Source organism: Mustela erminea, chromosome 13, assembly GCF_009829155.1.
Source record: "Mustela erminea isolate mMusErm1 chromosome 13, mMusErm1.Pri, whole genome shotgun sequence".
In the NCBI taxonomy this organism is placed as follows: Eukaryota; Metazoa; Chordata; class Mammalia; order Carnivora; family Mustelidae; genus Mustela; species Mustela erminea.
Window position 1 is genome coordinate 25,917,715 of NC_045626.1, and position 26,637 is coordinate 25,944,351.

Here is a 26,637-nt window from a genome sequence, read left to right on the forward strand (position 1 = left end):
ATAAAACTAATCCCATGCGTATTTTGTTTTAGGAAGAGGAGTGCGCTTATATTACATCGGTGGAGAAGTTTTTGCCGAGTGCCTAAGTGATAGTGCAATCTTTGTGCAGAGCCCCAACTGTAATCAGAGATACGGCTGGCACCCTGCAACCGTGTGTAAAATCCCACCAGGTATGCTGCACCAGTGTCAGTCAGCCTATCCCATCGACTTGCTGAGCTGCCATAGTTATTGTTAATTCTGGGACTCGGGGGAGAATTTGCACGCTCGTTTTTTAAGATCTGTAGCCCTTTTGAAATTATTGTCTTACAATGATACTTGTTTTACACGGTTTTTACTTTTTTCAATCATAGGCTGTAATCTGAAGATCTTCAACAACCAGGAATTTGCTGCTCTTCTGGCTCAGTCCGTTAATCAGGGTTTTGAAGCCGTGTATCAGCTAACTAGAATGTGCACCATAAGAATGAGTTTTGTGAAAGGGTGGGGAGCGGAATACCGGTATGAAATACATATTCAGCTGTTAAATTTCCACAATGTAATTCTTCTTTCTTCCGTTCTTTGCATCTCCTAGAGTTCCCATGTATCGATTTTCCTTAAGGTTATGCAGTCAGCAGAGCACATGCCAAGTAACAAAAGGGCTTTGGAGGTCTGGGCCTTCACAAGTTCTCCAAATGCCTGTGCTGGCATTATAGAAGACAGATTGAAAACCTGGTTGGATGCTGGCAGAACTGTGATCAGGGTGGCAGATGCCATTAAAAGAGTATATTTGAAGGCGTCTGTCCGTTCACTCAAGGAGAAACATTTTCACTGGGGCTCTGGGAAGGCTTCTGGTAGAGGGGTCACCTGCTTTAGGTTCTGAAAGATGCATGGCATTTGAGGTAGGCAGGAGAGGTTGGGAAACTACTGTCTTGACCCTAGAATGCAGTTTGGTTTGACTGGAGTACAGAAGGTCAAGAGGAGTATGGCTGGACGGCTGAGTTGAGACCAGCTGAATGTAAGGTTAAGAGGTAGCTAGAAGGGCGTACTTGTTCCGTGTCAGGCCGGCCCTGGGCGGTGTTTTCCGTGTGGTATGTTAAATGGTTCAAACTAATACTTATTTGGAAGTAGGCTTAGAAAAGATTTGATAATTTGCCCAAGGACACTTTGTGAGTGGTAGAGTTGGGACTTAGAAAGCTCTCCTTGACTCTTAACACCCTCTCCAAGGATAGTAGTAACAATTACATAATTGAGTTCTACAGAAGCTAATTTGTCATCAGGGGATAAGATAGACCAGGTTCTTGCCAAACTAAACAGTGCATGGGATTCCACATCAGAAAGGGAAGACTTCCTTAGCATCTTTAAGGTTAGAACTATAAGTAAAATACTTAGTCCTTCTGCGGCTCATACTGCTACTCTCTGAGTGCCTGACTCTGAAGATACTCATACAGCATAGCAGTAGTATTTCTCTTTCTCTGGCAGTTTGGGCCCTTCAAAATAAATTTCATATCATTTGGACTTGATTCTCTATCTTCAACAAATTTTAGGAGGTGTATGCCTCTTGAGAGGGTGAAACTTGAGCTCTTCTGGTTGAATACTTCTATAAAAATATATAGTTTTACATATTTATATCCTAGAATGAAGACTTGTCATTATTTTGTCCCAGTTATATTAGTAGAATAATTCATTTAATCATTTCCCTTTTGAGATGTGATGCCTTTAAAGGCTTTTTGCCTTGGACTTGAGTTGATACTAAAAATTAGATTCAAATGGTACCATCTGATAACCAGGCATTTAGGTCACACTTTTTTTTCTTCACGAGATGAGAATATTACAGGACCTGGTAGTAGAAATTTCGTGCAACTAAACATGAACTGCAGATGGTGGAGGGAACTCCATGTCTGTCGGTGGCTCTCCTACCAAGGACAGTTGTAATTGGTGGAGAGACGTGCTGCCCTCTGTGCACTGTGGACTCTGCCATTCTTCAGCCCAGAGAGAACTTAAAACCTGTGATTATGAGAAGCAGTAACATACAGTATGTTTTTATTGGTATAGAGTTAGAGACACATCTACTTCAGTTAATAAACTAGATGCCTTTGACACTTACAGATCTGAATAACGCCAGGTACTTCTGTATCTGTGAACTCTAGTGGTTGCCAGGAACCTTTTGTCCTTAATGACACTGGAGCTGAGGAGGTAGAGCCAATGGCTAGATTTCTAAAACTATTTTTTCATTTTCTGTAAGACCAGCACGTTTGCCAGTATAAAGATCAGAAAGCATAGTAAATAGGAAATACAGATGTGCAAAGAATTTATATATAAGTGAGAAAAATATCTGAGTTAAGTGAATTGGTATTGGAGTAAATAGGGAATAAATAATGTCTTGGGTACATTTCTGTGGCCACATAAGAAGAGTGACAGCCTTCTGAAACCTACTCCCCCGTTCAGTGGCCGGGATCAAGAATTATCCCAGAAGGTTCAGCTAATTAGTAATAAATGATCTGATTGAAAACAAACTAAGAAGCATGCAGAATTCAGCAAATGGGAGAATCAGAATTAAAAGAGATCTTGGCAAAAGCCCGCAGAGGGCCTGATCTGAGGGAGAGCTAGAAGGCAGGAGGAACTTTCTCTGAGGAACAACAGGAAGAACAGAGGGGAAGATGGAGAAAGGGCAGTCTTGCCTCTGCCTCCTGGATAACGTGAGTTAACTTGTCAAGTGTGCCAGTGCAGTTTTAAGCTGCATAAACCAAAATATGCTATTAAATCAAAATAAGATAGTGGGTTTATGTGGGTCAGATTTGAGACTGTGGTATTACGTTGTCTGTGTCGTGGTTTAGGAACAATCGCATAAAGCATGTCTCTGCGTATGTCTCAGACCCTGAGGCACAGATTCAAACGCAAGGAGTTTATTCAGGAAATGGAGGAAGCCCTGGTAAGGAAGGAGGAAGTAGGGAAGTGAGGTAGGGGAGGGAAGGCAGCCAAAACCATTATTAAGCCATATGCCAAGTCGGGTGGGTCATTAGAGCTATTCCCATAGGAAAATGTGGGAAACAGTAACGAACATAGAGAATTCTCCCACCCAGAAGGAAAGGAAACTGGCATTTAAATGGCAGTTCCCATGTCATTGGTTGAGGGCTGCTCCCGGGGAGGTGAATTTCCTAACACTTGTAGTCTGCTGCACACGTGGCTGGAGCAGAGGAGCTCTCCGGCACAGAAAGTCAGATACACGCCATTGGAAATTGGCTAGAGAACACTGGAAACTTCGAAGAGTATAGTGGGGCACTGACACCATCTGCTATAGGAAACCACATCCTCTGAAATACAGTTTTAAATTTTATTGAGCATGTGTCACTTGGAGATGAAGAGTTGATAATGGCCTTTTGTCGTGTTTGAAGGGCTGTCACACTGAAGAACCAAGCAGACTCACCAACTTATTGTATATAATAAATAAGACAGAACTCAGATCAGTACGTGCAAGTGACAGGATGTCATTGAACAATTTGTAGTTCCCACAGTCCCATCATGTCAAAATACCAGAGGTGTTTCTTATCACAAGCCTGCCCGATGTTCCTAATGGGGATGTTGCTCGTTGGCTTAGTCAGGGAAAGCCGAACTCCGTTCGGAGTTCTCAACATTCTGTGAGAAGCTTTGGTCAGAATTCTGTTTTATTTCGGTATGCTTGAAATTTGAACCCTGTTCCATTTATTTAGACTTGACTTGGTATTTGAGTATCATCTGCTCTGTGGTTGATTAATAAATTAGGATGACGTGTCTTTGGTTTGCTTGGGACGGTCCTGGTGTGCGTCTCTTGTCCTGGCCTGGTTATTACTAGTGACTCTCTTCACTCTTAAAGGTGCCTCAATTTGGATGGTAAGTAGTCAGGTCACCCTCCTAATTTTAATTTGAGGAGAAAAGAATATTTTTGTTAATCTCTTTAGAAGCAAAAAAGTGTATATATATATATATATATATATCTCATTAGAAGTATTTTGTTAGACTTTGAGGATTAAATAGTTTTCAAAGTACTAGCTATCCTGACTTAATACTTGCTCAAAAGAATGTAGGTTTTCATATATACAACCTTTTAATTTATCTAAATTCTTAATGCATGTCACTAAACACCGCCATGTTGTTCTTTTAATTTCATAATTCTTTTCTTGTATTCTTTTGAATAGAAGGCAGACGGTAACGAGCACTCCTTGCTGGATTGAGCTTCATCTGAATGGACCTCTACAGTGGTTGGACAAAGTATTAACTCAGATGGGATCCCCTTCAGTGCGTTGCTCGAGCATGTCATAAGGCTTCGTCACCACTCAAGTCCCATCAAAAGACTCAGTGTACCAACTCTTCTGTCATAGTATTTGTGTGTGGTCCCCATGGACTGTTCACTGTCCAAAAATTCAAGAGAGAAAACAGCACTTGAGGTCTCACCCATTAAAGCACCTTGTGGAATCGGTTTCCTATATTCGAATATTAGATGGGAAAATTAGTGTCTAGAAATACCCTCCCATATAGGAGAAAGAGAAGATTTTAAAGACTTAACTGATGTCTCGTTGGGCATAAAACCGAGTGTCCCACAGGTTTGTTAATACCAGTAGTAGCTCTGTGTACAGGTAATGTGTCATGATCCAGCATCACAGTACTGTGCTGTTCATATACACGTTTAGTTTGCATAAATTAGGTGTGTGTGTGCTGCTTCTTGAATTAGGCAAGCCTTTATAAAGTTACAGTACCTAATCTGTTATTCCCACTTCTCCGTTATTTTTGTGTGTCTTTTTTAATATATAATATATATCAAGATTTTCAAATTATCATTTAGAAGCAGATTTCCCTTGTAGAAAAACTAATTTTTCTGCCTTTTACCAAAAATAAACCCTTGGGGGAAGAAAAGTGGATTAACTTTTGAAATCCTTGACCTTAATGTGTTCAGTGGGTCTTAAACATTCATTTTGTGGTATTTACTGCTAAATCTCACGGAAACTGCAGAAAATCTTTCCAGACCTCTCTTCCATTCCCACTTTTGCCCTGATACCAAAACCATGTAGCATGACATCCATCACTAGTAATGGTGGCTCCAATACTGCCAGCACCAGTTAGTTCTGGAGCACAGTACGAGTTCATATGGATAAGTCCCTTTGTCTTAAAACAGATTTCCGTGGATAGTAATAGACTCGTGTAACCAAGCAGTCTGCTGATTTATCCTGACACCTCATCAAAACAAATGGCAGTAGATTCATTTTCAGGGATATGCTACAATGACTTCAGTATATTTATCCTTTTTTTAAAGCCGGTCTATAGATAAAAACACTCTTTTTTAAAAGCTCTTTTAAAATATTTCAATAGCAGACCTTGTGCTCTCTGAGTTTCTTCTGAGTTCGTTACCAGGTTGTATTATGAAATGGACCTTTTGTAAATGTAATTGCTTCTGCAAAATACCTACAAAAGTGATGCTGAGGTATGATCAGCAGATAAGGGCCATCTGTTTTTTAAAGTATGTTGTATTAAATTTATAAAAATCTGTTATTTTACATAATTATGAATTCAGAATTTTAAACATTGGGGGAGAAGCTGTTTAGCGAGTTTTTTAGCTTATAATTACCTACAGTCTGGGGTCTTCTGATGAACTAATCCTAAATGTGTGGTTGCTATTACAACCAAGGACATTTTAGGCTGTGTGTTCAGAGGAGATTCCAGAAGCTACGCTACGTTGGTAGTCCGTTCTGGTAGTCTGTTCGGTGGCAGATAATCTTTAGATGGAACGTTGACTCTGCAGTTTAAACAGTTCTTGTTTGCATCTCTTTACAGGAGGGAAATTTCCACTCCTGACCCCCTACTAGTACATTTTCAGATTTTTGGAGATAGACACTTTTGGTACTTGTTCTTTGAAACCATATTCAGCTGTCTCTACCGGTATCATTTTCAATACTCTCAGCATTTGATTGTTTTCTACTGGGTATCCCCCCATTTTCCTGTATTTGTGTGTACATGTATGTGTTCATACAGACTCAATTTTTTATTCTTTCAGCAAGTAGTTAACTGTTCACCTGTTATGTGTGCCGGGAACTTTCTTTGCTTTGGGTAAAGGTGAACAAGTCAGATCCGGTCCCGGCCATGGCTGAGACGTCAGTTACTCTAACCCTTAATTAGCTCATTTGTCTACGAAGGAGGTAAACAGAGGACTGTGGTAGAGCATAGCAGGGAAGGCTTTTCTAAGGAAGTGGTGCTTGAACTGACATTCGACATGAGAAGGGAGCAGGCCATGGGGAGAGCCCGGGAGACTGGCATTCTTGGCAAGGAGAAAGGCATCAAATGCCAGGGTTCATTGTGCAGGCAGCTCATCATTAGGTATTAATGCTTGCCCAGAAGTCTCTTCACAGATCCAAACTTGGGGACCAGAAGGGTTCTTTAATTTACAATAGTTTATATAGTGGCCTTACTTGATAGACAGCTTCCCTTGTCCCAGGTATGACCACTGTCAGGCTGGCTGGAGAGAGCCAGTGCAGCCTCTGCCCTTTGAAAGGTTTTAGCTTCCTTGAGAGCTTGTGGTGATGTCAGGGAACAGTTCTGGGGGCAGAGAACAGGTTTGAAAGAGGCAGAAGGGCCTGGCGATGAGTCTTGGATGGAGGTGTTCCGTGAAGCCGTTTCCAGTGACAGCGTTCCAGCTGTGATTCTATCTCCAGCTGTGTTGGGGCTCTTCCTTACAATATTCAACTGGGTCTCGGCTCTTTGGCAATGCCTGTTACACTGAGCGCCTAACACCCATCGAGCCATTGACTCCACTGGTGTTCAGTAATCTTACATGCTTTTTTAGAAGATGCTATTTCTTGAATTCTGTTTTGTCTACTGTGGCTTAAATCTTGTTGATTCCCCCCCCCCCCTTTATTGGGGTTGTTTTCATTCTTCTGAATGATAAGTTCTCAATGTTGAATTTTGTCTCTGTTTAAATGAGCAACATTATTTAGAACTGCCCCTCCACAGGGCTGGTAACTTTCTCGGTCTCACGTGAAAACTGAGTGAACACGTTTTCCATTACATTCCTAAGATGGATGGTGATTTGCAGTCAAGTCCATCCAGAGCCACCGTAGGGAATTGGAGGCTGGTGACGTCCCCATTGACTTTGGTTTAACCAGTGGCAGCTTTGTTTCCATCCTGTAATGGAGTTCTATATAGATTTCTTTTTAAAAAAGAGTTTTACAGCTTTAAAAAAAAATAAAAAAAAACTTTGAAAAGTTTGTGTAAGCACTGTTTAGGATTAAGATACATGAGTGGACTTCGGCCCACCTTTGGAAACAAGTCTGCTTGTGTTCTTTTCTCCTACTTCAGGGAACCTTCCTGATGAGGTTCAAACTACACCAGTTACACTAATTATACATTATGTCAGCCATTCATTCAGTCAACATTTATTAATGTCTGCCCTTTACCCAGCCACGGTGCTAGGTGCTGAGTAATAAAAAGATGGCTAGGATTTAGTCCTGGCCCTCAAGCTGTGGGTTTACGCCTCTCTCAAGACCTGCCACTTTGCCAGAAGGAAATCTCCCTAATTTTTCTTGACAGCTAAATATTCTTATTCAATACTCTTATTCTGTATTCTAATTACATAATTGCAAATTATTTAATATCTAGCATTTTTCTTAACCTTAAACCAGATCAGCTTTGCTTGATTCATCTGCCTTTAAACTTAACGAATTTTCTCCTTTGTCAAAATTATTTAAATTTCAATTTATTTGTGCCTTTTAGGTGGGTTTCAATCAAGACTAAGACTTTGAAGGTGAAAAACAATCAGTCTGGTCTCTTGCTAATTGAAATCAAGTAAAAGATTATACGTGCTCAGTTGGTTTCTCTACCTCTTCCAAAAGCTGTCCAAATATACCTTTAAGATCTTTCTGTCTTTTTTTTTTTTTTTTTAAATAATTAAACACTTGGAGCATTTATTCAGAACTCAGTACTCAACTGGTCTGGTTGATGGTGAATGATAAAGTAACACAGAAGATGTTCACCTTACTCAAAATCTGTCTTTCTGATCAGTTACTTTAGTAGGTGCATATTAGAACTACACAGACTGTGCCCTTCCACACCGTCTCCCCGTATCTCTTGAGATAACTAAGTAGTCTGTGGCCGTAAGCGACACGTGATCTTTTCTCTTACTTTGATCTAACTCCTCGATGTTGCGACATGGCAAATTATTGCCCAGCTCCTTTGCTTCATGAGCTTTGCTAAATTCTTGATACTCATCAACTGAATTGTATTCTCCCCCCAACCCCCAACAGAATGTACCTCTTGTGGTCTTGCTGGTCGCCCTCTTCCTTGCCAACCATGTTTTATCTGCAGACATCAGAATGTTTCCCTCCATTGATCTTTATGGAAGACCAAAAAGGACGGTGCTTTTCCTACCCAGGGTCCTAATTTCTTCACCAGAAGGCTCATGTTGTTCCTACTTGGTCCGTCATTTCACATCTTACAAATGGCTCAGAACCTCTCTCCAGTTAAATGTCTTTGTGATGGACAAATAGCATGAATTCTATTTCAAGTTATGTTTAGGATTAGGAACTTCTCCAGCAGTTGCAGCCAGTGATTTTCTTATAATACCAGCCCATTTCCACCGCGGAGCATTTTGGATTGTATTTAGTACAATCAAGAGTAACAATGGTGGTTTATGGTCTCTAGAGGTAGTCAGAACCCTACTGTTGAGTTCCTTTAATATCTTCTTTTCAAGTTCTCACAAACATTTTATCTGTTCAGACTACCTTTTATGAGTGGGGACTGCGGGACAAATCATCTCTTGGAGTGGAATTCCTGTGTTTGGAGCCTCAACCAGGAAATGTCAGCTATGCTAGATGTAGACAGCTTCATAATAGCCTTTATGATAAGAACTTGTCTAACGTGTTCATGTAATTTCTTGAGTAGGAACTGTTTTTTCTTGGATATTTTAGGTAACTTTATATATAGCATAACTGCCTTAAATCTTTTTAGTAGGAAATAAATTATATAACGTGTATGTATGGATTTATGTATATATACATACTCCTCGAGATACCTGAACAGTGGGGGGTCATTTATCTGCTCACATTTTAACACCGTTGAATGAATCTGTTGTTTAAATCTCAGATCTCTGTAAAAGTTCCCTAATTGGCTTACAGACATTTTCCTTTCAGATCTTCAGGGTAATTTATTTATTCAGCCAAGTCGTGATTTGGTGGTTCAGTTAGAATGCCATTTTTAGACAGCTTGATAATTAAGAATCATAACTGGAACTCATGAGCATCAGAACTGCAGTAGATACCCATTCATTAAATCATTATCTAGCCAGTGGTCTCTGGAAGGTACTAGTTTAGGATTTTTTTTTTTTTTTTCAGTGTTAGATTGCCTCTCCCCATTCTTTTCCTCTTGGTTAAAGATTGCTAAGCTGCTTAAGATACTGTGGGAAGTAGCACCACCAAGTCAAGTTCTCGTGTAGTTATGGGCAGCCGAAGGTGATTCAGACCTAACTTTCTTGGCTGTGCTCAATAGAAATGGATTTCCCAAAGTCCTCTGTGTCGTCTCGGATTCACAGAGGATCTGACCAGAGTGTGTTAGCCCAAGTTAACTTCAGTATTGATTGGTTTCCTGCTGTGAGATCCATAATAGACCCCAAATTTCAGCCACTGGTTGAAATATAAGGGCCCTTGGAAGAAGAATGCCGCTGCTGATGGCAGTGAGAAGGATCCATGCATGCTAGACAAAGGACTTTTAGATTTCTCTTCGGAACAGTTCCTGGAAAGTGATGTTCTCCTACCCTCCAAAAGAAAGAGAGAAAAAAAAAAAGCCCTTAGTTTCTCCGGAATTTTCAGTTTGCTCTTTTGGGTGAGGGGTTAGGCATTTACTTTCAATTTCTAATTAAGGATGATAATTTATTGAACCATGAAATCCATAATATATTGATAAAAGGATGAAAGTGAAGTTTTAGAATTCTAAAAATACTTCATTATGTATTTTCTATCTCACACTCCACTTTTCTTTCTCTCTGTGGCTTTAAAGCTTTTGGCTATTTTACACTGTTAGTCACTAGATAGCTTGCCATATTTCTGGTTCTATATTAAGTTCTACCCTTTACAATGCCGTAGCAGAAAGTTGATTCTTAGCATCTGTCTGTAGGGATAAAAGTCTTACTAAAGTCTCTTCTCCCAAAGAGATTTTCCTTTTTTTTCAGTAAGTCCCTTGAAAAGTATGTTTGTCAATCTCATTATTCACATTCTTGGATTGTTCAAACAAAAAAATACATTGGTGAATAAGAGTAGGGAGCTTTTCCGGTGAATATATGTACCGGCTTTAAGAATGTAGTCATTTGTTGGTTCGTGTAACTAATAAACATACAGATTAATGAAAATTGGGGGAAATAATCACATGTAGCAAGTAGGTAACCTGCATGGGTATGATTTTTTTTTTTTTTCTCCTCCAAATCCTATTCAGTGGCAAAATGCAGAACCCAAATTGGTCCCTTTTCAGACCAACTTTACCTCAGGCTTCATTTTTGCTTTTCTGACCCTGACCGTTAAGGCATAAACATTTGTATCTTTATTAGTGATAGTGAAGCTGTGACACCAACCGTTTTTTGTTTTTATACAAGAGGGCAAAACCAGCAGAACTAAAGAGTAAGATGAAAGCAGTGCTGAACTAGATCACAGCGTTGTAGGCAAAATAAAAATGTTCATATCTGAGAATACTCTGCCATCTCTCTCCAAGGCCAGACCTTCTGGCAGAATGCTGTTAGAAGTAACAATTCAGGGTCTTTGTAATCTGAGGGGAGTATCTCCGGTTGGGAGTATCTCCGGTTGGCAGTCTCTTCAATATATGAAGCAAGAATGTGGGGAAATACTTGGCAGAGAGTGTTTTCACCTAAAAAAGAAGATGAAAAGACATATAAAACTGCATTATTGGGCACCTGGGTGGCCCAGTTGATTAAGCAACTGCCTTCGGCTCAGGTCATGATCCCGGAGTCCCAGGATCGAGCCCCACATTGGGCTCCCTGCTTGGTGGGGAGTCTGCTGCTCCCTCTGAGCCTCCTCCCTCTCATGCTCACACTCTCTCTCATTCTCTCAATTAAATAAAATCTTTAAAAAAAAATTCATTTAGCTCTGAAAATCTCAAAAAAGATTCAGTGAAATACTGTATAACTGGGACAAAACCAGAAGGACCTTTAGAGGACTTGTCTGAAAACAAGTTTCAAGAATGATCGTTTATATACACTGATCACTAATTTGCTTAGGGTACTACCGACTATTAAAATCGACACCATTAAATAAGGTATGTGTGGACTTCCTAGGAGCTAGCCATTAGCAAGTGTCCTCAAAAATTTTTTTGAGCTGATGCCCTCATAGGTAGCTTTCTGCTCTTGAAAATTCTTATCTTTTCCCTCGTGATCCTAAGGGAAGAGTTAGTGGTGTGCTCAGGGTGACCCGACGGCCCCCAGAGGCCTTGGGACTGAGGCATTCCCTGGCTCCAGGACTTGACGTTTCAAACCAGGAGAAGTCCTAGGCACACCGGGAGGAGGGGGTCACCCTAGGTGTTCTTGTGACTGACCCTTACTCCCTGAAACGTTGTAATCATTGCCATTACATTCACAGTCTTCGGGCTGCCAACATTTGTGATACTTGGTTAGGTGTCCTCCAGTCCCTTCTTGCTGGGGGTGGAATGTGAGATTCGTAACCAGCAAGACCCAGCACGGTGGTGAGACGGAATCCAGGGAAGATAACCGGGGGGGGTTAATGAAACAGAAGACACAACTAGATAGCAAAGTTCTTCAGAACCTGTGTGTATGGAAGTACAAATCCTGTCTTGATGGGGTTCAAGCTGATCTGAAGTTTACCTTTTAAGCAGTAAGAGAAAACTGTGGTATTGTGGATTTCTTTTCGCTTGAGGGAAAATCTGGCCTTTGATGCTCTGTCCTCTGCTACATTCCCCCAGACTGTCCTGCTCAGGAAGCCAGAATGTAGTGTTTATTCTCAGCGAATGTTCTGTTGAGGCTACCGAATGCATCAGCCAATGGCAGGTGGAGGCATTGGGTGTCCTGATCCAGACTGAGCTGTGCCCTCAGTGTGGCTGACCCCTGACCCCTCAGGTGCTTACCAGCTAGAACACCAACCCTGAGGGGTGAGATTTTTCTAATACAGCATTAATTTTGTAATGCAACATGCCGGATGCAGAGCCTGTTGTCGTTTGCCTGTGGTGGTCCTCAGAGGCTGCATCCTCTGTGCACTGTGACGTAGACGGTAGATGCGTTCTTTGTCAGCTTTAATCCTATGATTGTCAGAAGTACGACGTGGTTCCACATTTTTTTTTCCTTTTTTTAAAATGATGAGCTGAGGCTTTATTGCAGCTGGTTTTCAAGTTAAAATTGTGAAATACTGATTTCCTTCCCCCGCCCACACCAAATATTTTAGTCTATTTAAAGTACAAAAAAAAAAAAATAGTTCTACTTAAGAGAAAACATTGCTTAAATGTCCTGTGATTTCTGGTCAATTTTTATATATATTTGTGTGTGTCTGTATGTGCTTTCACTTTTTACCTTGTTTGCTCTCTACCTGTGTTAACAGTACTTTCACCATTGAAAGGTGAACATTTTTCCTAGCATTAAAAAGAAAAAGCCATTTGAGTTGTTTACCATGTTATTATGGGACTAAGTTTTCATTGTTTTTAATTGATTTTAATTTAAACAGATCTTTTTAAAGAGGGGGTTCTATTTTGCTGTCCGTGCCCTAAATGATACGGAAACCAAGACACGTATGTATTTCACATCCTGGCAGTATGATGTTGTTAAGAGTTCATCTTTTTTAAGTTTTGTTTTATATAAAAAGTTACTCCCCTCCCCTGGCAGACGGATAGCACTGCTTGATATTACCCCCCACAACACACACACACACACACACACACACACACACACACACACACGCCTACCCCGCATGCTGGTAAGTTACATGTTTTAGTCTGTTCCAGAGCCTGCTTGTCCCAAATTAATGGTCTCTGGTACACATCATCTGTGCTGCAAACAAAAACACACTAGAAGGTGAAATTCACATTTACTCTCCAAATAGACTGTTAGCAAACAAAACAAAACAAACTTTTTTTAAGATTCCATTGAAAAACCTCAAGTAAGGCACAGCTTACTCATAATTAGTTATATTGTCATGAAGTAATTGAAAACTCTAAAATAACTTTTTATATCAGCCTGTTCCTTTGTGCCTTGTAAGAGCTCAGCTCCTGGGATGAATCAGTACTTCTCTGGTTAGCAGAGTGCTTTCTTCAAAGCACTGAAAACAGACACATTTTAGGATGCAAAACAAGGGGCCTCAGAAGCTGAACTCCATGCCCCTGCTTGGCCTCGAACGGCCCAGGGACTGGCATGGCTTCAGCAACCATGGTGCGTTGGTAGAAACTTATGTAAACAAATGCAACTTAATTGCCACCCCATAGAACTCTATGAACAGTCTAGAAGGAACCTTCCAGCATTGACTGCAGCATCCCTGCACTTGACAGATGACTGGAAGAGATCCTCTCCCACTGTCACCTCACCCTGGGAACATGCCTGCTCATTAACCTGTTAGTGACGCTGGTTTTCTGCCCTGGGAGATTCTCATCTAGAACCAGTGTCCATAATTGTACATGGTCATCAAGGGGCTGAAGGCTAGGAGACAAGTATGTGGTATGTTTGGGTCTTTATCCCCATTTGGCAAACCCTTTCTTCCCCCTTGCTTCAAAACAGATTGAAAGCCCTTTGGTTTGGAAGCAGGTCTGTTACCATCATTCTGGCGTGGTCATATTAAGCACCCGATATGTCCAAGGTGAAGACCATGTTCATTTGCTCCTCAAGAGCCTATTTGCAGCATGCAGCTGTCCAGCTTCCTTTTTAACAAACTCCTCCTTTCCATCAAAATGTAAAGATGAGCCCAAAGTGGAAATTTAAAGTTCACAACTGTAGGAATCCGAAAGAAATCAAAGGCATACCTAAAAGCTATTTTCTGCCATGATGAATAGATAGGGAAGTGTTTGTAGAAATGGCTTAACTAGCGGTTATTTTGTTAAAAAAAAAAAAAAGCAAATGTCATGCTGGTTTGCACAGAGGAGGACAATTACATTTTTTAAAATCAACCACATTGCTAGAAGGCAAGAACATTGAATCACGTATGGGTAACAAGTTCAGGGTTAAGCCACAACAGACTAAGCCTGCCTTGCAGAAGCTCTAATCCACAGAACGCGGTCCTGTGCTTGACGGCAAGCTATGTGACCTTACAATTGTTTATGGAGTAAATGGGGTGTGAGATAGGGACTGACCACCGTTTTACCTTCTGTCTTCAGTAGTTTTGTCGGCTGCCTCTGCACCTACCTTATTGCTAAGACGTAGAAGATTGCTTGAAAGTGTTTCAAGTAGTTTAGGAAAGATGATCCCCGAGAAAGGAGAAGTTGGTTTTCTCCTTTTGAATAATGGGCAGTAAGAGGATGGACAAAATACCATTGAAGCAAGGCATTCAAGAATGCATTGAACGTGGATGGATGGAGAGGACTCGAGAAGCTGTCCAAAATTAGGTATTGGAGCCACACTTGGCACGGTCAACACCACCGAGCTACTGCCATGTACGGTGAGCAGACAGTGGACCACCACAAGCTCGGTAGATGCTAGCCCACACCTACTGATAGAGCCTGGGTCTCCAGGAGGTAAAAACCAGAGGAAGCTGTGCAGGACCTTGAGTTTCATCATTGACAATGAGATTGTGCCACCTTGCAAGGAGTCTGGAACAAAGGATAGGAGAGTCCCAGCCATGGCCACAGCCAAGGAGGGGCTGCTCACTGGGTGTGGGGAGTTGAAACACATACATGCGTATGTGTGTGTATTGACTGAAACAATTTTCCGGTCACTTTGAGCTGGAGATTATTAATCTAGAGAACTCTTCGGGATTTTATGCAGGATTTTGTGTATATGTAGATTTTTCTGACGATAAGTAGCAAACATAAGAGGCCTTAACCCACTGCCTGACCGATACTCCATTGAGACCATGTATCTTGAACTTCAGCTAGAACTGACTAAGATTTTAAATCTTGACCAAGTTTTATTCATGAGATACCTTACCTCTAAACCATTCTTGATCCCACTTTTATGCCATATAAAGATTTTAATGCCAATAATGACCCCCTTCGCAATGACAAGCTTTTATGTTTGGGCTGCAGCAGGAAAAAGTAAGATTTAAACGAACCTAGCTTAACATCTGGAAAAAAAGCATTCTAGGTTGCCATTTTATATTGAAAATATTTCTATCTTGAAAAAAACCAGATTTGTTGTCTTTGTTTTACCCAAGAACCACAAGCTACATCATTCCAACTTTTAAATCAAGATCTTGAATAATAGTGTGTGGTAGCACCACATTTTAGAAACGTCTTTAGTCAATCACAAACACATTTTCTAAGGAATTGAATTTTATAGAGATAATTGAATGCTTTCATCTGTAACAGAATTAGTGGCCTGCAAACTGCTCTGGTTTCTTCCTGTGCTCCGAAGTTGTCAAAGGGGACTTTTCCACTGCAGCTAACTTGTATAAAGGAAGTATGAGGCAGAGGAAATTCAGTTTTTAAACTCTCAAATGACAACCACTGACAAACTGTTATATTCTAAAAGCTTAACTATTTTATTAACTAAAGCATTATTTTCTTGTCTTATCATTTCAGAATCCAGGTGCTTAAATTTTACATAAATATAAAAATCAAGTGTGTTAATAAAATCAAGTGAGATTTGGCGAACTCAATTTGGAGTTTCTAGCAATGTCTGTATAACCTCCGATGGTGTGATCTTCATCTGCCAAATGTCAGCTTCATTCTCTCCTCTGTCCTGTTTCCCCCTTTTCTGCCCTACCCCTATGATCCCCTGCACATAAAACCTGAGAAAACGGCCTTATCTTAGAATATTTCATTGATTTGTTTCTGTAAGAACTGAAGTCATTATGGGAGAGATGTCTAAGAATCTGGTTGTTCAAATGACCTGTGAAAATCAGTCCACATTTTGTGCCCACTATTGCCTCATTTATATTTGCCTGGATGTGCTTTTTTCCTAGACAGTACTATCCCCAAGGAACACCTGATCTTCAGATTTAAAATTTACAGATGTAGTGATTGGCTGAAGAGGGCTGTTGAACATAAAATCCTTAAAGGTAACACTGGGAAATAGAAGAGCTGTACAAGGCAGGCGGTCTCAGTGTTTCTCAGCTGGGAATCGCAGTATTCTTAGGGCCATTTAAACCACAGGAATGCTCAGGAAGGGTAGAATGCTTGAAGGAGACCGCCCCGTCATGGTCAAATACTTCGTTATCTCAGATGATGGAATAAAAACTCCGTTGTGTTCTTTAAACAAACGTTTTCTGTCTTTAATGACTGGACAGAATACCATTCTGCTGTTCTGAAGCCTTGGTTATCATTTCTGATGTCATGGAAAATGCAATTCCACTCGGAATCCGAGGTCTCAGATTCGGGCCCCGATTCTGCCCACGGATGGTGACTAGATAAACCATGCCATCAGACTGCCTCCGGTTCCTCATTTCCTCAGATGCCCCGAAATGAGGAAGTGACTTTTGAGGTTCAGCTGTGAGGACTGAACGGGAGCCCTCAGCACAAGGCCGGTGCTCGGGAGCAGATGCCGGAATGTGCGGGGAACCGCGTGTGGCCTTCCCCGCCAGCTCCTCACCCTCGCAGAAAAGTGGCGACAGATGTCACCCTCCGAGGTGTCCAAGGAAGACCTATTGTAGCAAATTCTCTGTGGCCCCAAAAGTAATATGGGGCAAGCCCGAAGACCAGTGGTGTGCAGCTGTAGAAGTTCATGTCGTTCAGGAGTCCGGTCCGGGGTTTAGGCTGCATGGCTCAGGGCAGACCTTCTAGTCTCGCCAGGCTCACTGCGGTGCTGGCCTGGCCTGGTGTGACTCAGTCCTCTCCCACGTCCCCTTCGTCCTCCCCCGGCTAGCCCATGGCCCCTGTCCCATCGCCTGCTGCCTGCTGACGGGCGCTCCCTGGAGCCAAGCCACAGGCCCAGGTGCAGGCGGAGAGGCCCTGCCGAGCCGAGTGGCCAGGGACTGGCCACACAGAACAAGGAGGAATGGGGGCTCTCCGTGCCCTCCACCCACCACCCCCGGGCCTGGGGTCGTCCAGAGTGGGGAGTGTGGAGACGCTGAACAGATGCCAAGCCAGGGGCTCTGGTATTTTTAATTCCGGGAGCCTTTAGTAGAAGCCTATTTCGACTTACGCCGTGAAGGTGAGTTAGAACCAAAGAGCGTGTTTGCAGCCTGCTCGGGAAGTCCTTCACCAGGGTTGCCCCTGCCACTGTCCTGTGACTAGAACCAGCCTGGCTTGTACAAGCTAGAAGAGTTCTTCACTTCAGAGAAACCTTTAATGATAAGCACTTACATTCATTAGTACCACTTCCGAAACATTTCTGGGGCTTCTTAGGTGCAACGATGTTACTTATAGCCTGTTGATCCTGCTCTAGCCACGATCACAGTATGCTGTAACTCCAACACAGATTTCTAGGAAGGAAACACCACAGTTATCTGTGTCCCGTTTCTAGCTTATATTTCTATATTAGAATCCAAACTTGTCCGGAGAGTCAGTCTCTGCCATGGAGGAAGTTAGGAGGCGAGCATCTCTGGTGGTTTGGCTGGCGTGGTAGCCCTAGACAGTGGAGTTGACCTCCGCCTTCAGCATTCACGTCCAGCATTTTTTTGCCCCATTTTTCAGAGCACTGAGTATTTCTCCGTGAATATATGTTTAAAGGGGTTCCCCTTCTCACTCCTCTTTAATGGTCACACAAATCCTTTTTGATTATCGTATTCATGTAAAGACACAAAGGTATTTTGTAGTCTGGCCAGGCAGCAAATGGGGCTTTTTTAACCTTTTTTTTCCTAATAGACCCCCTATTTTTGTGAAATACAAAAACACCACCAAAATAATAATAATAATCCAGATTATAATAATCAGAGAAAAACACTGATGTATGTTTTTTCCACTCTTCGGATGTACATGCATACTTAATCGGAAACGTTTCAAGCTTCTCTAACAGCACATTCAGTTGAGAAACCTATTAGAAATCATAAGAAAAGATTTCTGAAACACATTAATCCATTCACCAAGTCATAATAGGACACGTAATATAATTTCTTTTAACTGGCTTTGAGGAACACAAAAGTTCCATGTGGTCCACTTAAAATTCAGAGTTTGTGGGGCGCCTGGGTGGCTCAGTAGATTAAGCATCCGCCTCATGGTTTTGGCTCAGGTCATGATCTCATGGATTGTGAGATGGAGCTCTGCATGGGACTCTGAGCTCAGTGAGGAGTCTGCTTGAAGACTGCCTCCTCCCACCCCACAAGCACACATGCTCTCTCTCAAATGAATAAACCTTTACAAATAATTGGAGCTTGTTTTTTTTTGTTGTTGCCTTTTTGTTGTTGTTTTAAAGATTTATTTATCCATTAGAAAAAACGAGCATGTGGGGAGGAGTAGAGGGAGAGGGAGAGAAAGTCTTAAGCAGACTCCCCAACCCGACTCACCACTCGAGGCTGGGCTTGATCTCACGACCCTGAGATCCTGATGTGAGCCAAAATCAAGAGTCAGATGCCCACCTGACTGAGCCACCCAGGCGCCCTGGACAAAAAGTTTGGAGTTTGAAATTAAGTATGAAAATTTAAAACATCCTTTTCATGCATGCTTTTTTTTTTTAAATGCACCTCAGTGGAGTGTATACTTTAATCAGTGTATTTGGAAGCAAACATTCCTTTGTCTTGCCTAAGTATTCTAAAATAAAAGTGTGCAATAGTACCAAAGAATTTATTGATCAGCTAGCATTAGATGTTCAGTTATAGTGAGTATAGAAAGTATATTGGACTTATGGAGTATTCAAGATGCCAAGATGGTCAGTTAGTAATACTACATTAAAACATTTGTGATTACTTCCTTATAATGTTTTGATAAATTACTAGCCACTTAGTAAGTCAAGATCTGGTGTTTTTTTTTTTTTTCCTCTTTTTTCCAACTTACAAACTGTATTACCAAGAAGTATTATATATTTCACATATAATCCAAAAATGTGATGATATGCTTTGCGTATTTTTTTTAAGCCACATGGTTACATAAGAACATTTTTTCATAAAACCCAAAACTTCTGAATAATCCATAGGTACAGTTAAAGAAGAAATTACATTTCCTTTCATTCCAGCCCATCACTACTGCTCTCCCTGAAGAATGCCTTTTGGTATTTTTGTCCTGGTACTAAATGTGGAACGGAAGCTAACTTTTTCCAAGGAAGTTGAACTTGTCTCCAGGTTCAGAGAAGCCCCCGTGACCTGGGTCTTTACCTTCCCCTTGGTGGACTCCCTGCTTTTCCCAGAGTGACTCTCCAAACCCATTCTGCTCACCTCCCTACTCAGCCTGGTGGCAGAGAAAAAGTGTGTTTTAGGTGGGCACTAAGCCAGGTGCTCAGAGCCCTAGTTAGTTCTGCAAGGCTTCTCTAGAGCACTACCAATCAGACATTCCTTCTCAGATTTTCATTCTCCACGACACCTGCCTGTCCCCACAGCCTACACAGCCTCCCCGACTCTCACTTCAAAAAAAAAAAAAAAAAACCAGGAAAATGGAGACAAAGTTCCTTTGCAACCTGCATAACTACTTCCTGTCTCTTCGGTACCCAGTGCAGTGGGTTGAGACCAGTTTATTCCAACAGGCTCCCTTCCCCGCCCCCTCCCCCCCAACCACCCCACCCCTCCACCTCCACTCACCTCTGCTTGCTGTGGTTGCCCTTGGGCACCGCCCTCATTTTTTCCCTCAGAGTCGGAGGAAGGGATGCTCTGTCCCAGGCTGGTTCCTGCCCCCTGGCTTCACTGCGCTTTCCATATTGGAGTCACGAGGTCACAAGGAAAGCTGTTCAAATGCAGCCTCTCTGGCCTCCCCTCCAGCGTTCTGACTGTGCAGGTCTGGAATTGAGACAATGGATTTGCATTTTTAGAAAGCCCCAAGCGATTGTCAGCCAGCAAACCACCGCATGAGACCGTGTTCCCTGTGCGTTTGCAGACCTTGGTCTTCTTCCCACCTCCCACACTTTAAGACTCAGACTGTGCAAACAAAGTTGCAGTTTCTTCATTTCATACCACTAACTTAGACTCCCTCATGAGCTCCATCAAGCTTTGGGAGGTGGGTGGGAAGAGGTGGATGGCCTTAAACTTGCAAAGCAAAGATAACTCACTCTCTTAGTCTGTCTTAGGCTTCGGACTGCCTCTTTGGAAGAGACGCTCAGCTTCTCAGAGCCTCTTCCTCCTCTCTTCCCTGAGATGGCATCTGACAGATGGGAGGTAGGGCTTATGGGAAGTCAGTTCTCCAATGCTTGGCCTCGAGGGAGACCTTGGACAGAGGTGGGGAAGAAAGCTGGAACTTTGGAATGCCCTGAACACCTAGCTCAAGCTTGGGGAAGCCAACAGTATTTTCTCAGGCTTAATTACACAATTCCCTCTACCAGTGGTGAGCCAGTGACTCCGTGCCATACTGGCTGTGCCTAGGAAAGCCGTCCATGACCCCACCGTGCAGCTTCTGTCTTATTCTCCATCTCTACCCATGCCTCCCACCCCCGACCCCATCCATACCCAAGGTTTGGCCTCAAGAAAGCAGGAGCAGTCACAGGTGGCCTAACTTCTTTACAACCTACTCTCCTTGAGCACCTCTCCCTGTCTTGGGAGTCATTCCACTCTCTCCCTCACAAAGGGGCTCTACTAAGTTCCCTCTGTCTACAGCTTAGAGACAAACTACACATTCAGCCATCCAAACTTGCTTCTAGTATGTGAATGGGGCTCTTAAAAATGTAAAACTCCTTTTGCATTCTCAGTAAAACCTGACTTTCAAGACTCTTTATTGTCTTCCTAGAGAGGCCAAAGAAAAATAAAATACTAAAAGACTCTTGAGGGTCACAGCTTTATAGTGACTGTCATTACCCTACTGTACCTCCTTTCCTTTTGTGCCATTATTAATCTCCACGGCCTAGCTGGAGGGCACAGATTGGGGTGGGGGATAGAGACATTAGCGAGGAACACAGGGTCTTTAATATTATTAAAGTCTTGGCCCCACGTAGATACTCTTGCCCCAGACTTGCTCTTTCCAGCCTCTGTCTTTGCCTGTTCCGCTCTTAGTACTTTGAATGTCCTTCTCTTGACAGCTTGCTGGGACACTGTCACCCCCCACCTCTGGCCTTTGGCCATTCTTCCCTCATTTCGAGGCCCCTTCTCAGCACTCCCTTCAGAATCTGTTTTTCCCAGTGAGAGAGCATCCATCACATTCGAATTAGGTCCATCTGCACCTAACATTTAACGACATGGTAAGCTCCTTTCTGCCTTGGAAAGCTCTCAGCCTTCCAAATTTATCCATTCTTCAAGACCCAGTTTAAATTTGATCTCCTCTGTGAAGTCTTCCCTAACCACTGCCCCCAGAGCCGTCACTGGTGGTGCACTTGGGTGCTTACAAGACGCATGGGTGGAAACTCGCATGGGAGCCCCGGGAGACCGGGGCTACTGGGAGACCGAGGGCACTGGGAGACTAGGAGGACTGGGAGACTGGGGGCGTCAGGAGACCCTGACGTGGGCATCTGAGAAAGGAACCTGGACAGCGCATGGGTAAGCACAGGGGCCTTCAGGAAGAGAGGTTTAGATTAGATTTGTTTGCTCCGCTTGCGTTAAACCTCCCAAAGGGCAGAAGCTTAAACCAGTTTTTCCCAAACATTTCTTTTTTATATATGCTACATCTTTGTGTCCATTTCAGCATATCCGGCGGGCCTCATGCTTAGCAGGCAGCCAGTGAATGTTTTTGATCGACTGACAGGTGCTCAGAAAACCTAGCCTGATTGATTATCTTGCGATGCCTTCCTTTCCCGAGAGCCCATTAATTTTTAAGTTGTTTTCCTTGAAATGTTCGATGTGCTTACCCCCACACCGCCTTCTTTTTACCTTCCACAGGCTCCCGTCTTGACAAGATGCCCTCATCCTCTCCTCTGGGATCTTTTCGGTATGTGCATTTGAGGTGGGAGCTGTGGGGAGAGGCAGGATTGGGGACCAACCTAAGTTAGTGCCCAGAAGGAAAATGGCCTCTGCAGGGAGCAAAAGCATCCCTGTGGATTTCAGACACAGCTCCCTTCAGAGCAATGTAGGCTTTCCGACATGGGAGGCCGTAAACTCTGTGGATCTCACCCTGTTCTTACTTTCTTTATCATACATCTGGGTCTGGGAACGAGAGGTTAGATTGGTCTCTGTTGAACTGTAGGCACTGCAGGGGGCTCCTAATGATCACCCCCTTCCTTGGGGGCTGGTGGAGCTCATCCTGACAGAAGAACCTCTCAGTCAAGAGTTACTGTCCTGGGACGCCTGGGTGGCTCAGTTGGTTGAGCAGCTGCCTTTGGCTCAGGTCATGATCCCAGCGTCCTGGGATTGAGTCCCACATCGGGCTCCTTGCTCAGCAGGGAGCCTGCTTCTCCCTCTGCCTCTGCCTGCCATTCTGTCTGCCTGTGCTCGCTCTCTCCCCCCGCCCCTGATAAATAAATAAAATCTTTAAAAAAAAAAAAAAAGAGTTACTGTCCTTAGGGAACAAGGCAGGCACAGAAGTTGTTTTGGTGTCGGGAAACCCGGGTTTGCCTCCCCCAAGTCGTGGGCAAGGAAGAGGAAACTGAGCACAGACGACTGTGAGCCTCTCAGGGTCTAGCCCGTGGCTGCTCCTGCGGTGGTGTGCGGTTACATTATTTCCGTTTCTCCTTTTTTCTTTCAAAATTTTATTTATTTATTTATTTTAGCGGGAGTGGAGACAACATGCATGTGAGTGGGAGGAGGGTCAGAGGAAGAGGGAGAGGCAGAGAATCTCAAGCAGACTCAAACAGTACATGCTGAGCACGTACCCAATGCGGGGCTCGATCTCACGACCCTGAGATCGTGACCTAAGCGAAACCAAGAGTCGGACGCTCAACTGACTGAGCCAGCTGGGTGCCCCTATGATTTGCACTTTTTTGAATCAAATATATTGGAGGATCAACCACTCTTTTTAAACACTGCTTTCGTGTCTAGCTCTCTGGGTGCTGTGAGAGAAAGGCACTACCTACTTAGGAAGACCTTAGATATGCTCTCATGGGTATGACCACTTGGGTTATAAAGCTGTGTGGAATCAGAAGATCGAAAGCAGAGTCTGTGACACAAAGTGCCAGGGGTCCCAACAAGAGCAATGAAATCGGTTGACTCTGCCAGTTGACTCTGAAAACATAGTGGTTTGTTTGAAAACATAGAGGCGTGGTGGGCATGTGAGCATGGAGGAAGGTGGGTGCAGGGGTGAGTGGTAGAGAAGAGGGAAGAGGGGCAAAGGAGAAAGTCCAAGAGCTTCTGGAATGAACAGGGACAGGTCTTGAATGGTGACCACTTGGTTTCTTTTCATGTGTGTGCAGTTTGGAATATGCTTGGTTCCCAGTGTTCCCAGGTCAGGTAACTTCTTCTAGGATGAGAGTCCATCCCACAGGCCCTGTTTCCCTGGCCTGGGTATTTTCCAGGGGCTCCTCTGTGACTCTGCTCAGAAGAACTGGTCTAGGGAGGCCAGGATGGCAGGAGCCCTCTGGCTTCAAGTCTGCAAGGGTACGTGTTTCTACTATATAATTAGCAGCATTTAACAGACTGTATCAGCCCTTTTAGGATGGCTTTTGGCAAGTGGGATAGAAATCTATTATGCATTTAAATTATACTCGGTCTTCTCTTTAAAAGGTTTTCTGTAGCAAGGCCTCTCCACTCCATGTCCAAGTATGTCTCAGACCATGAGTCAAAGGAAGTAGGTAGCTTGTTCTCTTGGGCTAAAGAATTAAGAAGACATCTCCACCCAAATAACAGGTAGGTGGTGGGGAAAAAAAAACTAACATCTCCCTCCATGCTTAATCATCAGGCAAGGAGAGGGCCAGGGAAGTGCTCAGTAATGGGGAAACCTCAGAAGATTTAAAGAGAATTACAGCCAGACAAGGCTGAACATTGGACACCTTCCAACAAAGCTCTTAAAAGACTGGAGTCACTGCCCTGTTCTTGAGCTCTGACCTGGAGGGAAGAGGAGTCTGGGAGACCTGGCACAGAGGCAAGAGTGCTTAATTGTCTTTCTGGTTCTGGATCCTCTTTAGCAACCTGGGAAGGGGGGCCAGGGGTGGGCTGTTCTTCATGAGTACACAAAGCTAGACGGGCTAGGCTCACTTACAGTCCCCTGTGGCTTTCCTCACCTTCTGCCTGGCTGAGTTTCCAGGCCGGAGGGATACCGCAGCACCCCCCCCCCCAACCCCTACTGACCCTGACGGCCTCCGGCCTGGAACACTGCAACATCCCTTTACCACCAAACTGACATCTATCATACGCTTCAGGGGAGGGTGGGGGTCGGGGGGGTCAGACAACTATCAAAACTAGATCGTGAGCCCACAGTGTAGACACTGCCTACTTCCATAGCTGTGCAGAGCCTCTCCACCCCGCTGACCACCATCTGCCACAGAGGGGCCAGAGCATGGTACCTGCTCCCGTGATGTGATGCTAGCATTGAGGACGTTACTGAGAAATTTCCCTTGAGCCTTGTCATTGATACCTTTAGTTGTTGTTTACACGGCCTGGGCCAGCGGCAGGCTGCTGGAAGCAGCCACAAATGACTGGGTTGATGACTGTATAAGGTGCTGTTTGGTGATAGCAGAAAAGGTGGAAGGAACTGAGGCAATGAAATTGTTTTTCCTGTGGTTTGTAAATTGATTCTCGTATCCATTCTGTAAAGAGAAGTCCTGAGAGCAAGGCTCACTGAGATATGTAGATAGTCTTAACATGTACCAAGGGTACCAAGCACTGTACTAACGGCTTGGCATACATCATTTCCTGATGTAAGGATCATAATCCTTACACACTCCTAGTAATGGCCCCATTTCACAGAAGGGGAAACTGAGTCACACACCAATCAAGCATCTTGCCCAGAGCCACTGAGCTGCTAAATGGTGGAGGGGGAGATTTGAATCCAGGACTTGGATTTGAATCCAAGGAGACAAATGGTGGAGGGGAGATTTGAATCCAGGACTTTTTGATGTCAGAGCTTGATCTCTCGATCCTGACACTGCCTCGCCTGTCTCTATGTTGAAGGGCATCTCTCATCGGAAAATAATGGATCTATTGATTTAAGAACCTTTACTCAAGTCACAATTCCTGTGCTCCACGAGGGCAGAGGCTGTCCTCTAATTTGTATCTCTACAGGGCTATGTGGAAACAGATGCTCAGCCAGGCCAAGTAGCTCCCCCAAAGTCACCTGGTTTTAAGTGGAAGACCTAGGATTTGAACTAGAAACTTCCTGGCTCTGCACAGCCCCTTCACTACCATCTCGGGGATCTGGATCCTATTTCCATGGGAAGGAAGGAGGATCAAAAGGTGTGTTTTCCCAGCTGTCCGCCTGTAGCAACCCCTTCCCCATCTCCTTAGTCCATCCCACTGCTCTACTAGGCCTCCCTGCTCTATAGTTTCATCTCCCTCAGGGAGGTGGGGCTAGCTGGTGATCAGAACAGCCTCAAGTTCAGGGTGGGGCATAGACAAGGCCTTGTAGAGAGGAGGAAGAGGCAACATCTGCATGGTTTCTACTCTTTATGGACAGAACAGCTCTTTGGGCTGTTGTATTCAGGGCACTCTCTATATGAGACTTGGGCTATAGCTGGTGGAAGAAGAACACCAAGAATGACAAATAATGATTGCATAAGTGCTTTAGAGACCAGAAAGGGGCCATCAAGTTTGAACATGTAGATAATGTCATTTATTTATTTGTTCATTCATTCATTCATTCATTCATTTTTCCAAATTGAGCCCTCTTGAGACTACCTCTTTTGGGGTATGCTATAGCCACAGATCCAGAAAAATCAGAGATACAATTTATTGGAGGCAATACATCATGAACACATTGAGACGGATAGATGGAAGTGTTGCTTTAGAGCAATGTGTTGGTCGTGATTTTGCACAGCACATTGAACTTTGCATGGCTAGTGAAGGACAGCACATTAGACATGTCATTGAATGTCATTGAACACATCATGTGTTGAAGGATCAATAAGGCCTTTAGTTAGGTATAGTTACCTGTGTTACTCTGTGGCCACCCCATATAACAGACTGAACAAAGGAAGGTGGCTTTAGAGCTCAGAGCCCAATCCCCTGTGAGCCCACAGTGAGTAATTTCCACCTTGAGGTCTGTGGCTTCTTATTTGCCTGCACTGAGGTCTGTTCATTCTACTTTTCTTCCTGGTGTCATGAGGTCAAAGTACCTGGTGTCATGGGATCAAAAGGTGGTCCATGCATGAGCAAGATGGAGTCTATACAAGATGGTTCCCAGAGTACAAAATCTTATCTAAGCCCCCCGACCCCTCTAGCCACCAACATTCCAGGAGAAGAGTAGAGAAGAGTAGAGAGGGATGTATTTGATATCCTTGGAATTAGGTGAAAGCCTGTCCCAGAAAAAACACTCCTGTCTGCCTGCCAAGTGACCGTCATTCCCATAATTAGTCATTCTTATTAGTGGCTCCCAAAGTCTCTGGTTCACATGCAGAAATTTAAGGGTCAGGATAGGATTCAGCCACTGACTTCTTAGTTTGATATTAGAGAAAGAATGAGTAGA

At 43.4% G+C, this 26,637-nt stretch overlaps 1 protein-coding gene across 5 annotated transcripts in view; it reads left to right on the top strand.

The window, feature by feature from the left end:
• SMAD2 (SMAD family member 2) overlaps window positions 1-10,602 on the top strand; it is an 80,484-nt gene extending 69,882 nt beyond the window's left edge. For 3 of the 5 annotated variants that reach the window (XM_032309385.1, XM_032309386.1, XM_032309387.1), the window contains 3 exons: window positions 33-170; window positions 351-495; window positions 4,149-7,946. In XM_032309385.1, coding sequence (XP_032165276.1) covers window positions 33-170; window positions 351-495; window positions 4,149-4,272 — 407 coding nt within the window. In that variant the 3' untranslated portion in view covers window positions 4,273-7,946. Of the gene's footprint in view, window positions 1-32; window positions 171-350; window positions 496-4,148 lie in introns of all 5 variants that reach the window. The other 2 variants (XM_032309388.1, XM_032309389.1) reach the window with 1 other exon arrangement.
• The last annotated feature ends 16,035 nt before the right edge of the window (window positions 10,603-26,637 follow it).